Below are 15,486 nucleotides of genomic sequence, written 5' to 3'. Positions count from 1 at the left end.
AGTTGTCAGAATGGAAAATATTCATGGAAGACCAGTATGAAGCATACAGGAAACCCAGTGCAAAATGTAAAAGGGAAAAAACTCAGATGCAAGAGGAGCTCTGTGGGATGTCTGTGCTGGCAGTACCTTATCTGAGTTTCCTCATCGTCCACCAGGAAGGACCAGCGGAACTTCACCAGCAAGGGGCTGCTGTTGGTGATCGTAATGTAGCGAATCACCTCCGTGTCATTCAGGATACAGCCGAAGTCCAGCTCCATGGTCTCAAAGCTTAGGTTGGGGTAGTGGACTTCTCCACGCAGCTGCAGGCTGTCCACCTGAGGGTGCTCCACATACTTAATCGCTAGAATTTCTTCTGCCACCCAGTTGTTCAGATCATTTCTGTAGGAAGGGTCAAACTTGACCAGCAGTTTCTTTTCTTCATTGACCTCCAGTTTAATAGGCTACAAACAAGACGATGGGGGATTATCAGCCTGTGTACTACTATGCATTTCCAACCTGATACATGGAATAGGACAACCTGTATGTGCTCACACACACACAAACACACACACACGTTAAACTATATATACACATATGTAAAAATAAGTATGAATGAAATAAGTATGTCCACATATAAACATAAATATGAAATATATGAAAATGAAAGCAAGGAAAATCTTGAGAGGAATTATTTGAAGGAAGGGATTTTAATAATAGTTGGGGGTTAAAAGCATTGAGGAGTTGTACAAGGGAAAGCCTGCAATAACTACTGTAAGATATTCTTAATTAAAAATAGATTGTGAAATGCTCTTTCCAGACAAGTGGGAAACGTTTTTGTGTACATCTCTGGTAGAGGTGGGGAGATCTAGAGAGACCCAGAAAGGATTAGGTAAATCAATTCTTTTCTAATGTATGCAGTCCAGTGTTATCTACTCTCCACTGCTTTCTATTCAATTTAAAATGACACTCCTGAGCTGTATAGAGTTTGTTTGGCAGATTTTATCTGTGCTTTCCTCTCTTTGATTCAAATTCTTATGTATTCCTCAAGGCCAGTGACCGCAGCAAACTTTCCCATGGAGAGGCTGCTTATGATTTGACTTTTTTTGAGATATTACTCACTTCACAGATTTAAATGGGAAGCAAATGCCCTGCTACAGTCATGAGCAATGCACAGAAGAATGAGGCTGCTTCAGAGGGCACCTATGCACCAGGTTTAAATGGATCAGGTATTTAACTGTGTACTTCAAGGACATGATTAGAAGGTTTCAATTGATAAAATCAATGATCTGATTCAAGAGTAAGAGGAGGGTAATAACTATTCAGTAGGCCTAATCTCATCTGAAAGCCAGGCCGACTCCCTGCCCTTTTATCTTACAGCTGGTATGTGCAACTCTTTACAATTTTGAACCCATTCTTGAACAGGGCATCTGCAGTGCTTAGTGTTGCAATGCTTGATGTTCAAATATCTTTGAAGACTGACTTACACATTTTTTCCTGAAAAGAATGATTTTGTTGTTTTGGAGAAGTGATATACGTCTACATATATAAAAAAAAAAAGCACAAAGAAGAAATTAAAAATTCACAAAATCTCACCATATATTATTTCCCAGAGTTCACATTTGTTAAACATTTAATCTCAACATGACAGGTGGCTAAATAAATTTTTTTTTTTTTTTTTACGTGGGCAGGCACTGGGAATCGAATCCAGGTCCTCTGGCATGGCAGGTGAGCATTCTTGCCTGCTGAGCCACCATGGCCCGCCCAAATAAATTTTTTTTAATGGAATTAAATTGTGTATACTATTTTATAAAAAATGTCATGCTTAAATTTTGTTCTCAAAAAACCACCCAGGAAGTTCTGCTTATGTAAGAGATATTCATTCCTAAGAGCATAGACTCTGGTGCCAGATCCCACTTGAGTCCAAGTCCTGGCTCTGACACTTCCTAGCTGTATGTCCTTGGGCAAGTAACTGAGCCTTTCCTCAGTTTCTCCATCTATAAAACAGCTGTAGTAATAGATCTCCCTCTTTTTAAGAGAATAAATTAATATATTTTTCATGTGTTTAGAGCAGTGTCCAGCACGTAGTGAATGTTATATAGATGTTAGTTATTACAATTATTCATTTACCATTAAGAAAAAAAGATGGTTAAACATTAAGTAGTTTCAACTTTAGACAACATCTTATTGATACTTGGCTATGAAATGGGCTAGAGTCAGCATACTTACGCTTTCCTCACTTCCTAATTTTATTGTCTATAGTGTTATTTTAATAAGTTGAGGTTTAAAACACAACATTTACATTCTGTTCTGAAATCATAACTGTCAAAGTTGTTTAGCTTTAGCTCTACAGCTAAATGGATTCTGTGCTCCCTACTGGTCTTTTCCACACAGTTGTGGTTTTTTGTTTGTTTTCTATTCCTAAGTACCTTATTTGATTCTTCTCCCGGATGATTATATTTTGCTGGCAAATTAGTTTTTCAACAAGAGCATATGAGTGCCATATTCCTTGGTTCCTTGCATACTGAAAGTATCTGCCTTTTACCTTTACATTTGAAGGAGACTTTGGCTGCTTATAAAATTCTTGGGTCACACTTTCTTTTTCTCTCAAAATTTTGTAGGCATTGGTCTGCTGTCATCTGGTTTTGAGTATTGTGGAGAAGTCCAAAGTAGACGAAAATCTTCACCGATGGGTCTCTTCTGCTTAGATGCCAAAGAATTCTTTGGCTATCAATGAAGTCCAGCAACTTCACTAAGATATGTCTCACTGCTAAATATTCTAAATCACTTTGTCCTAGGACAAGATGTGACCTTATATTTAAAATTTTTAAAAATATATTTCATTTATATTTTTGAATAGCTAGATCAGTAAAAGGCAAGTCATTCTTGTGGCCATCACCCGCCCCCCCCCCCCCCCCCCCCCCCCCGCTTTTTCCCCAGTCCAGCAGATTCCCTTCCTCTGAGGTAACCAAGATTATAAGTGTCCTGTCTACTCTTGTAAAGACGCTCTATGGCTATAAAATCATTTACACATACAAGAGCTTACTATGTACACTATTCTGCACTTAGCTTTCCTCCCTGGGAGATCACTCAATATAAGTGCATATGGAGCTGTCTCATTAAAAAAAATTTTTTTTTATTAGAGCAGCTATCAATTTATAGAAAAATCATGCATAAAGTACAGAGTTCCCATATTACTTCTTTCCCACTCCCCATGAAGTTTTCTCTATTAACATTTTGCATTAGTGTGGTACCTTTGTTACAACTGATGAAACGTTATTATAGTTATATTATTAAGTACAGTCCATAGTTTACATTAAGGTACACTCTGTTGTACAGGTCTATTAACTCAATATAAGTGCATATGAAGCCACCTTATTTTTTTCAATAGAATAAAACTGTATTTCATTCTATCATATAATTGCATTATCATTTATTTGCCTTTTGATGGATATTTGCTCTCAATCTTCTGCTCTTTTGATGAATATCCTTTTATATATAATCTCATCTTGCATGTTGTGTCTATGTCTATAGATACATTTCTAGAACTGGAATTACTAGGTCAAAGGGGATGGGCATTAAAATTTTTGATAGGCATTGCCGTATTGCCCTCTAATATATCCTAATACTTTAGAAGAGTGCCTGTTTCCGATAAGCTGTCCTTAACACAAAGTTTTATAGAATTTTTGCTGTTTGCCAATCTGATCTGATGCAATCTTGCATCTCTTCTACTATGACAGTGGTTGAACATAAAAGCCATTTTATTTCCCATTCTATGAACTCTGTTCATTTCCTTTGCCTAATTTTCTATTGGGTCATTGATACTTTTCTTGTTGATTCGTAGAAGCTCTTTATTTTTCAAATTACCTATGTGCTTAATTAAGGTTATAATGCAAATAACACAAAAGATCAAACAACCCAGAAGCCACAATTTCTCAATTCTTGTAATAAGGTTGGTATACTGAACAGTTTCCTTGGGCAGGGAGAGGAGGGAGGCTGTGGAAACACCCAGATACCAGAATGAGGAGAGCTTATTCTGGGGTACCAACAATGACACTAGAAGTGTAAGATTTCCCCAAACATTTTTATCAACTACTCTGGGGAGAGTGCTTAATCTTTTTCTCTTGGGATAACAGCCAGCTGCTCATGCTTTTTCTGTGGAGCCAGGGTGGGTGGGGTGGGGTGGGGATCACAGCTGTTTGGTGCATGTGGACAGACCTTCGAAGCATCTCTCTATTTTTTAGCACTCTCCTTATACTTGTTGCCTCTGAGCCCAGAGCTCTCCAGAGCCCTCTGGGCAGAGTGACTCCCACATCTACAGTCTTACTGGAGAATTTACTAGGATATAGGTTTTGTCCTTTTTGTCAACCCACTTCAGTCCTCATTCTGTCTTCTAAAAGTTTATTTAAATCTCTCAATATTTGTTTAGACCCATCCTCCTCCTGCTTTATTTTATTGCTCTAGGTTCATTCCTTTGGACTGTTTTTATTTTTATCTTATTACGATCTCAGGAAGGACAAGAGTGGGTCTAGCCTACTAACCAGCCTGAGAAAGATGCTCATATCTGAATTTCTATTTTCTCATCCATTTATTTTCCTGTGCTCTGTGAGTTCACTTTTCATATCGTCTTTGAACACTTGCATCTCATCTTTGAGCTTGTTTTAAAGACAGATCACATTACCTTGTAATTTTTTTCACACTTTAGAAAACTACATGTTTGCGTTTTTGGTCTTATTCCTTGGGTAAGTTCCTTGCAGATCATTTTTCAACTGCCACTTCCTTATGCTCCTTTCCTCCTTTTCATTTTTCTGTTTAAAGATCTTAGCTGGAATTTTCCCACCTCATGCTTGAGTGAGACCTACTAAAGAAGCAGTGGGGAGCGGCAGTTCACAGCTGCCTTTTGGGCCTTCAACACCTTCTCACCAAGCAGTTCCATCATGACTACCCTCCCATCGGCCAGCACGATCCCTCTCCCCTGAGCGTGGATCAGAGCAAATCCCCTTAAATCGTAGGCTCCTCTCCTGAGATCTCGCAATGGCAGACTCCCTTCCCTTCCTCTTTCACACCACTTCTCTATTAGCAGCCTCTTTACATTGGGAGGCTGAAAAAGTGGTGCATGGGCCTGGTTCCCCTTTGCTCAACTCTCTGACAGCTCAGCAGTGTCACCTGCTCCATAGCCCAGTCTTTCCAATGACGTCCTCATGCCCAGCAAAGGATCAAGGCAATGGCCTTCTAGGGCTGCAACTCCTTTCCTACATTTAGAGCATGCGGCATCCTGCCCCAGGCTGCTGGCCAGGCTGGCCTCCTAGCTTCCTCTCTCAGCCTGGCTCAAATTTCTCAGTATTTGGAGATGCCCTTGCTTGTTTGGGAACTGGGGTTTGACTATTTCCTTGTTTGAGTTTGGAGTTTTGGTGGGATTTGTGGGAGGGGAGTTAAACGATTTTACTATCCTTGCTAGAAAGTCACTGCTTTCTGAAGATGACTTCAGTATAGTGGGCAGGACTGAAAGGGTTATCATAATGCCCTGGAAGTTCTTATGCTATTCCGATAGGTTTCCTACAATGGATAGAGCATTAATTTACAACTCATTTAAATTTTCTGTATTCTCTCCTGCTTGAATTGTTGAGCCTTTATGGTTTTCAGCCCTGAAATTAGGCAGTGTACTGATATTATTCTTTTCCTTTATCACACACACATTTGTTGTGGCAGCCCTTTATCACCTTACCTCAGGATTTACAGGCAGCAGGGATTTATCAGTCTCACATACAAAGAAGGGTCCAGCTGTTGAAAGCAACACATTCACAGGCAGGGTTGAAACGTTCTTCACAATTAAGGGCTTATAATCAGGTTCCAGGACAGTGTTAGGCTTCTGTGACAAAGGAAAAAGAGAAATCAAAGGAAGTTATGATAAGCATAGTAAGCTTTTAGCAACAAAAGTCTTGTATATATTGTTAATGGCAGAATTAGCAATTACACACACACACACACACACACACACACACACGCACATTTGCAGAGGTTAAGATAAATAATTTGGAAATATATGGTGAGCTCCTGAGAAGTGAACCTACATACTGCAGAAAATACAGATTAGATTTCTTACTCTCTTAGTGAACTTGCCTGCTTGCCTCCGGATAGAACTACTTCTACAGAAGTTTGCAGGGTGTCATAAACAAAGTCTAATAAATTAGTGATATGATCTTACTGAAAAATCCAGGTGCCAATATATTGACTAAAACATTTTGCCCTTATACAATATTTTATGCCCATGCTTAAAATATCCAAATTACAAATATGCTTGTGTTTTTATCAAGGTTTACACTATGCTTGTGTTTTTATATTGACAAATGTCCATAATGATTTCCGATAACATTTTCTGAATAATACTGTGATAGTTAATTTAGAATCATCTTTATGCTCTGTTGGACATATTGGAGTTTAATTTTTCAACTGTCGAATGCATCAGAAATAGATCTTGAGGCAGAGGTTTCCAATTAGACTAGATTTTCTCAAGCTGATTTGGGCTACACATTATTTCCAGTCTACCCTGGAAAGGAGTCCCTTTAATATCAGCAGTATGTGACCAGAGGCCTAAATCCAGGGCTTCCAAAGAGAAGCCCCCTCCAATTATTCACTGCCTCAATGTGCTGGCTCTTCCAAAAACCTGAGTCTGTTTTCTACAGGCCTCTTCATTTTGGTTTGCTTTTTCTCTTTGTACTGATTTCAGTTAAATCCCCTGACTCCATATTTTGATTTGACTCTGTCTTCAGGTTCTTTGCCCAGCAGTCCTCCTTGTACTATGGTTCCTGGGCACCTGGCTCTGACTGAGTTTGGGTGATCGGCATCTGTTGGCTAGAGGTTCTTGCCTTGATTGTATGTTATTAGCCCCCTTCAGACTTCCAAAGTTGTTACAGGGGTTTTTCTGGCATATACCATGCGGTGCCAGCCTTTGGTTTCCTTCCTTTAACATGGAAATGTAGATAGATATTGGACTCACCTTGCATTTGCAGATTGCACACTAGTTTAAGGAATGAAGCAGTGCTTCATGACTACAGAATAAAGGGTTGCACTGGGCTGGAGAACTGCCCACCCCATGACCTTCCCTGAAGGCTGCTGTGTCACTGCAGTTAACTTCTGAAGTGAAGTAGCACACTTGGATGGTTTTGGCAAAAGGCCATTCTGAGGTTAGTGATGAGAAGGAGCTGATACACAGAGAACCTGTTCTATTTTTAAATGATCCCCTCTATCTAGGTTGTTTGTCTTCCCAAATATCAGCAGACAGAATTTGCTGCAAATTTGAAGCAAACTGGCTGCTAGTTTCAATTGACCTTTTCAATCCCACAGAGATGTGGTTTCATCTCCATGGCTTATGAATGGTACAATAGTTATAAAGCAGAACGAATCCAAGGAAACAGCTATAGGACAACACTTCCCATCAGCAGGATTGTATCATTATATTCCAACGTACTAAATCAGACACACAGTTTTGAGCCAAAAACAAGGAGACAGAATAGATAATTGGGTATTATACAATTAAATATGAATACCAAGACCTAACAGGTCCTGCACATACTCTGGATAATGAAGCTGCATTTCTTCAGCATCCCTGATATAGATTAAATGTGAGCAGGAAGTGAACAATGAAAAATACAGCTGCAGGGGAGATTTCAAATTTTTGATTTTTGGGTGGAAGGAGAGAAGGGCAAAAACAAATAGGCAAGGGATTGTCATTTTAAAAATCCAACAAGAAGTTACTGACATGCCCAAAATATTTTTATATTTCCATCTAGTGATAAAATAAAACAGTAGGGATTTTTTTTTAAAGAAAAAGGAGTAAGGATATAAAGAGAAAAAAGAACTACCCACACATTTTTACGAGCTAAGAAAACAATCTAAGAAACCAAGCTGCATTTTTATCATCTATTATAATATCTAGCACATAAGAGTTATTCAACAAATATTCACTGAATAAGTAAATTCAGAAAAAAACATTAGACCATCAAATTTTATGCAACTCTTTCCAATAAATATCTTTACAGATTATTTAAAAAAGGAATAATTAAAAAAAAACAGAGGAATGAAACCTTAATAACTACATCAGGAACTCTTGCAGTACTGTCTTATGTTTCATTGAGCTTGTCACAGCCAGTTTAGCATCCTATAACTGAAACATTCATCCTATCCTTCAATGTCTACCTTCCAATTAGTCTGTTAAGACAAGAACCCATCCGTTGTGTCTTGACCGCCTCGTATATTGCAGGTGTCTAATATACAATAAGTGTCCAAAAATTGTTAATTTGAATTGAACTTACACTTCCCCTCCCCTACTTGACTATAAAGCAGTACCTTAAAAATGGTAGTTGCTTAAAAGATATTTCTTTATTGTGAACAAAATATAATGGTACAATATGAATGGATATAACAGTTATAAAGCAGATCAAATCCAAGGAAACAGCTATAGGAAAACTCTTCCCATCAGCAGGATTGTATCATTATATTCCAATGTACTAAATCAGTACAACAATGAGTAGTCTTGAAAATTCTCCTGCGAGTCTCTAGGCCATGGAAGGAACCCCCATTGATTTCCCCGTGACCCAGTTAGGCTCTGTGGCCACAAGTACTTTTGCATGACAGCATTGATCACACCATTGGACTCTGGCTTACTTACTACTTGGTCTTCCCAGTAGGCAGTGAGGGTCACCAGGAGGGACTGTACTCACTGTTGTTCCCTTATATAAAGTGCCTGGCATACAGTAGGCCTTAATAAATATTCCACTCGGCAGCCAATGTGAATGTGACTACATCACTGCCCTCTCCGAAACCCTCCAATGTGTTTCAAGAACAAAACCCAAAGGCCAGAACACGCCTTTCAGGCATGCCACTCACATCTGGCCTTTGTTGACTTCTCTAACTGAGCTGATGTCATTCTTGATCCCACTCACTATATTCTGTCCAAGGTGGTGTTCCAGTTCTTCATGCTTGCCAAGCCCCTTCCTGACTCGGTCCCTTCATGTGGGTTATTCTCTTTGCCTACAACCCTCCTCCTCCCTCCCTATCACCACTGTAACGTCTACTTTTCATTTAAGTTCAGTGAGGCCATGTCTGCTGAAATATGCTCTCACAGCACCTTATACCTCTTCTTCATAGCATTGTTACTATTGTAATTTCAGTTTTTTTTTTTTTTGCAGGAGCAGGCTCTGGGAACCGAACCCAGGTCTCTGGCATGGCACGTGAGAATTCTGCCACTGAGCCACTGTTGCACTGCCCTATTTCAGTTCTTTTTTTTTTTTTTTACTATTATAATTTAAACAATTAAATTTTAATAATTTGCTTACAGTCTGTAACCTTGACTAGTTTCTTAGCTTTGGTCATATCTGTCTAGTTCATTATATTTTCAGCACCAACACAGTACCTGACTCAGAATGACATCCCATACATCTTTATTTTGAATGGTAAATAATTCTATGATGATGCCTTCTAAGGAATAGGTCAAATATTACTATGATACCACACCTACCTCTTCATTATCCCAAACCTCTACTGTGAACAGCAGTCATTCCCATCAATTCCCTGTCCCCTGCCTCTCTCATGTATGCTTGCCCTTAATGACCATATAAAGTGATTGCCATATATAACCATATCATGAGGAGAGTGTTAATCAAATAGTTTGAGTTCATTATTCTCAAGCAGTAATAGGTTATCTACATAATAGCTTAACTGGTAACTCAGTTTCCTCATGTGTCTCATGGGAATATCTACATATCCTACTGCATAGGATTGTTGCAAGGGTCCACTTGGAAAATGTATGTAATAAACTTGGCACAATGCCTAGTTCACATGAATCAATAATCGGTAGCCATTCTTTCTGACTATTATAATTATCAATAATTCTACCCCAGTCATTTCCATCCTATGATGTTTATTTTACCTAGTTCTAGTAAAAAAACTGGCTAAAATCCATGTCAGTGCACTGGAATACCCCCTTCACTTTGCTTTTACACATCAAGAAAGATGGAAGTAGAATTTCCATGACAATTTATATTTCAAAGGATTGTAGGATTAAGGTCAGAAGTTTTAGTTTAATGAGGACTGGCCTCTGAAGCTTCAGAAAACATTGATTGGGTAGTAGGTGTAGTAGGATTTCCATTAACTTAGCTTCCAAAATGAAAATGAGCACACTAATCCCTAGTTGGTGTACTCAGCCTTCTCTATCACTGCCTGACTGACCTTCTCCAGTCGGTATACGAGCTGCTTGGTGGAGAGCTGGATCAGGGGTGCTATAAACTCACAGATGATATCCACAGCCATTACCAGACTCTTCCCTTTCTGTGCTCCTATGATGGCATGGCAAACCAGCTTTTCTTTGACTACCTGCAGACAAGATACAGCAACATATATGCAACAACCATAACTTAGAAAACTTAATGACCCACCGAGAGCAGGCTGATTCCTAACAACCTGCCTGGGGGCCCCAGGGAAGAGCACATTTTTATGAAGAGTACATTTCGGGGATTCTTTTCTCTCACATGACTAAAGTATGATCGGTTAAATATGACCTTAATAGATTCTGTGTTTATTTCTGACTGCTCCTGAGGACACAATTTCCATTCAATTTGACCAAAATTTATGGAGCATCAATTAGGCATCAGGAGCTGTGTTGGGGGCTTGGCACACAATACAGTGATGAGCAAGGCAGATAAAAGTTCTTCATAGGCTTACAGTTCAATGGTAGGTAGTTATATGGCTTATAAAACTGGTAGGCAAAAATTTGCCTTTTATACCTGTATTATTCTTAAAAATAATGCCACAGGAACTAATACGTCTTTGATCCAAAGAGGTGCTGATTCCAATAGAGTAGAAGGGACCAAAAGGGAATTTTTATTATGAATTGTGAGTGCTCAAGAGAGTGCTCCAGTTTCTGGTGTTAATGAATTCAAGTCTCTTTTCAATTTTGTATGATAATTTGGAAGGACATTTAGTAAAGCTTCAACTGAATTTAGTCCCCCAGGACTCAGATTTAACGACTTTTAAAATATGGTCCCTTCTTGGTAACCACATTGAATTGTGCTCCTCCAACAGGCTGTAAGTGTCTTGAGATGAGGGACTGCACTCTACTCTTCCTGGCCTCCTCGTTGCAGCGTTTGTCACATAGTACATACTCAATAAATGGTGGCTGAAGCCCCAAATAACAGAGCTAAAGACCACATTATATACTCCATAGTGGGAGATAACCTTTTATTTTGCACTGAGGATGTTTTTACTGGAAAATTCTCTGAGAAAAAATAATGAATGAAGTAAAGTAGGATCTGCAATGCTGGAGGAGCTAAGCAATGGGCAGCCCTCATCTTGTTTGCTGGTAGACAAATTTTTATTGTTTTCTATTTCATGAGGAAAAAATTCAGTATCAACTCTTAATTATGTAACTCAAGCAGGAGCTTAAGCAAGCATCATTTCTTATTAACAGAGTCTGCATTTGTGGGGTAGAAGAGGCTCTTAAGTGAGTTTAAAAGTTTTTCTTTTATATTTTTCATGTTTCCAACTTCCACAAGTGAATAGGAATAAACAGATACATGTTTTGGATCTAACATTTAAGTAGAATGGTGATAATAGAAATAAGAACAGAAAATCAGAGTTGCTGAAGATAAACACAGCTATTTTATTAATAAGTAAAAAGATGATGATTTTAAGTGTGATGCTGTTGTGGTTAGGCAGAAAAGGAAGAAGCTGGGCATGTCCCAATTCCTGGATAGGAGAGGCAGTCCAGATTGTCTATAAAACACCCTTTTGGAATAAATATTAAATTAATACAACTAAGTGTTAATAGGAGGATTAGCTTTGGCTGAAAATGGCCATTCCTCTACCAGAGATTTTCTTCCTGATCACTGTAGCCCCTGGAAATGAGAACCTGCTTTAACTTTAAGGTTGGGCTCACAGTAGCCATAGAAATAAACAGCAAACTGGACAGAGCTGAACCTAACCTCAAAAGCAATGGGTGCTGCCATGGTAACTCAGATAAATGTCAAGGTACTCAGGTAAGAAAAGTCTATAGCAAAGATTTATTTCTGGGAAAAACAGCAACTAAAAGTGTTGACCCCTTACCCTGGGAGTAGCAGAATAGCCTTCAAGTACCACATCGATTGTCTGGCCTGGGTACAGCTCCATCCTGACAGGGTGGAGCTGAAACACAGGGCTGTGAGGACCCCGAGGCTGGGAGACTTTGGGCTGCAGATGGCCAGCAGCCTGGCCCTTCCTCGCCAGACCCTTCTTACTCTGCTTTTGCTGGCAATGAAAACCATCGCTCATCCAGAACAACTGTTGGACCCGACGTCCCTTGTTGGTGAACTTGAAATGGTAATAATAGGTGTCCAAGCTGGAAAAGAGAGGCAGATTCTGAGAGGACTCAATTTAGGGATGTTCTGTTCAGCTATATACCCTTGGGATTTACTTGCTTGGGAGTATTTAAAAAGTGTACAACAAAAAATTACTTTAAATAAATGTAGGAAGACTAAAGCATGACTCTACTTGGAACTAGCACAGGGATGGGACAGAGTAGCATCTACTCCTGGGGCGAGCTGACTTGGAGTCAGAGACCTGGGTTTTGTCCCAGAGTTGCCGTCACCAGCTAAGGGGCTGTGGGCACACTTCCCCATCTGCCTCCAGTCTTTCCCAGCAGGTCGATCACACTAGAGAATACACAGACACAGTTCATGTGAAAACCATACCAGTTTATGAAAAATGGTTCTGAAGAGTGAAAGGAAAGCAAGATACCTGGAGGAGAATCCTACTTCAAAAATTGTGTTGGGTAAATCTTTACAGACTGAGTGAAATTGTTTTGTGTTGGGCAAGTCTAAGGGAACTTTGAGGAGAAATAATGCATATTTTCTAAGCCTTCCTACAGGTCTGGGGGTCTATGCCCAGGGCCAGAATGCCATCTGGACTGGTCACTTCTCTAAGACCAAGGTGCTTTAAAGATGTTACTATTTCACTCATTTGCTCATTGGCTAGTTTATTTGTTCATTCACTAATTCAACTATCTATTCCACAAATACTAAAGACTTCTTGGCCCTTTGCTAGACTCTGAACATGACAAACTCAGTCCCTGCCTAACCACAGCTTACTTCTATCAGGGATTTCTAAGATCTTGGAGGGGATTCAAACATATTTTTGTTTGTTTTGGATATATATATATATACACACACACACACACACACACATATTTACATTTAGAAGCTTACTTTAAAAAATTTTTAGGGGGAAAAACTCATCTCAGGATTTTTTAAAAACTTTTTTTTAGGCTTTGATAACTTTATCCCATCTGTTCCTCCTTAGGAAATGGCATAAAATCTAATAAGTAAGTTGAAGTGTCAAATAAATAATCAAAAGGTTTATTTTTTTGCAGGTTGTCAGGTGAAAACACTTCTATCTAAATATGTGTCTACACATAAGGGCATGCTTATTTGAATATCTGTACTTAGCAGTTTGACTTCATGGCTAGGGTAGGCTTTTGGGGGTAACAATAATACTGTTTATAAACTAGGCTGGGACTCTGTCACATATTCACATTAATTCTATCATTATAAAAGCCCAACAGTAAGCATACATATATATATTCCCATCTTATAGATAAAGAAATAGGAGCTCTGAAAAGCTAAGGGAATTGATTATCAGAAGGGTATTTCTTTAGACCAGGGCTTGGCAAACTTTTTTTCTGTAGAGAACCAAATAATAAATGTTTTTGACTTAATGGATCTCATGGTCTGTGTTGCAATTCTGCCATTGTGGTGTGAAAGCAGCCATAGAGGATAAATAAACAAATGGGCATAGCTGTGTTTCAATAAATCTTTGTTTACAGAAACCAGCAGTGGGCTGTAGTTTGCTAGCATCCTGACTTGGAAGATTCTTCAGCGGATTGTGGATATCAAGATCTTATTTCAGAAAGAATTAATAGTAGGGTTGAACCAGAGAGGAACTTGGCTGCTAAAAGCTATAGTTTGCTTTTATATTCCTGTTAACTAATTCTCCAACTCCAGGCACGTTTTAGAATATCCTTTGGCACTATCTGACACTATTTGTAGATGAGATTAAGTCTGGCTTGTGGTATCTTGCTTTATATAATTACTTTTGATTGCACTTAACAAAGAAATTTGAAAACACAAGCACTGGTATGAAATGACCAAATCTAATAGATAGGCAGAGAGGAGGATTTTTATAGCTAGTTGACATAACACTGTAACTGAACTTCTCTGAAAATAAATGCAGTTCAACTATTATGCAAGTTACAAAGTAACTTGCCTGTTACTTAGTTCTCTATTTTAAGTTTTTCTTTCTCAGTTAAGTTCCATGTTTTGTATATAGTGTGAAGAAAGGAGCATGGATGAAGTGGTGGGGAGAGTTCCTATCTAATTGTTATCAGTCATATTGTCTCTAAGCACTGTGTCTCTGACTTAGGTTCAGAGCAGAAGGGAAGAGCCCCCTTTTGAGATCTTATCACAGTCTTGCAACAGAGAGGTACAAATTCAACTGTCCCCCTGTGAATTGATAAGATACCTTACAAGAAACATTTGAGATAATTTTTCACCTTCCTATGTATCCTATACTTAAGTTGCATTGAGATTTAACCATATTTTCTACATTCATGGAGAATGGATTAGCATATATTGGAAACATCTCTTTCTATGAGCCATCTCTTTCTCTAGTGTAGAGGGACACAGTTTGGAGAATGCAATCAAGCTAGCAAACATCTTCTTGCGGCTAATAGGTAAAGGAAGGGGAAAAGGGAGGATGAGAAAGGGGAGGGACTGAGGAGGCGAGTTCCATTTCTTTGAAAATAATCTTCTAAAGTGGAGGTGAGGCACTGTTTATGCAACACATGTATCTGTGAAAATTGTTTCATGAAATTTCCATACCTAAAATATGCTCCCAAATTGAGTTCTGGAGCAAAGGGCTTATCTGAAACAATGGTGGAACCAATTCCCGAAGCCTGGACAGGAATCTGATAGGTGTTGCTATTTTCAACGTCCAAAATGACTGTGTCTTTGAATGTCACTATGTCATTCAGGTTGGCAGTCAGTGTCAGTGGAACTTCAGTTTCTGGGGGAACCATGCCTTCATTAGGTTCAATTGTCCAAAGGGATTTTTTGCGTGCCTGCAATGGAAGACTACAAGTTAACAGGGAAGGTATCTTTTGCTCATGTCAAAGCCTCCTATACTTCAAATGGCCAGCACTGAAGAATTCAACATCAAAGACAAACATTATTTTTTCAAATCAAAGTAGCTGGTGTTTTTTGGCTTCTCCTTTCTCAACAAGCAATCTGATTCTGAAGAGCAAACTTACAATTCTACTTTTGAATGTACAGTGAAGATGCTTTACTTCTTTTTCCCAAGCTTATATTAATTATCTGCTCTAATCTCCAGATTCTGAGATGTCACCAGAAAGCACAACATACTTTCTGGAATTTAGAATTTGTCAAAGAAATGGTTTTCAAATGCAAAATTTCTATGACACTATAG

The 15,486-nt window shown here is 38.8% G+C and overlaps 1 protein-coding gene across 10 annotated transcripts in view; it reads right to left on the bottom strand.

The window, feature by feature from the left end:
• HYDIN (HYDIN axonemal central pair apparatus protein) overlaps nt 1–15,486 on the bottom strand; it is a 511,177-nt gene that overhangs the window by 205,916 nt on the left and 289,775 nt on the right. For 9 of the 10 annotated variants that reach the window (XM_077132967.1, XM_077132969.1, XM_077132968.1 and 6 more), the window contains 5 exons: nt 14,883–15,121; nt 12,076–12,346; nt 10,204–10,347; nt 5,702–5,845; nt 127–440 (listed from right to left, as the gene is read on the bottom strand). In XM_077132967.1, the coding sequence (XP_076989082.1) occupies nt 127–440; nt 5,702–5,845; nt 10,204–10,347; nt 12,076–12,346; nt 14,883–15,121 (1,112 nt within the window). The remainder of the gene's footprint in view (nt 1–126; nt 441–5,701; nt 5,846–10,203; nt 10,348–12,075; nt 12,347–14,882; nt 15,122–15,486) is intronic. The other variant, XM_077132970.1, reaches the window with a different exon arrangement.

The sequence above is a fragment of the Tamandua tetradactyla genome, chromosome 16 (assembly GCF_023851605.1).
Source record: "Tamandua tetradactyla isolate mTamTet1 chromosome 16, mTamTet1.pri, whole genome shotgun sequence".
Taxonomy (NCBI): domain Eukaryota; kingdom Metazoa; phylum Chordata; class Mammalia; order Pilosa; family Myrmecophagidae; genus Tamandua; species Tamandua tetradactyla.
Note: the sequence above shows the minus strand (reverse complement) of the source record. Positions and strands in the feature narration are given on the sequence as shown.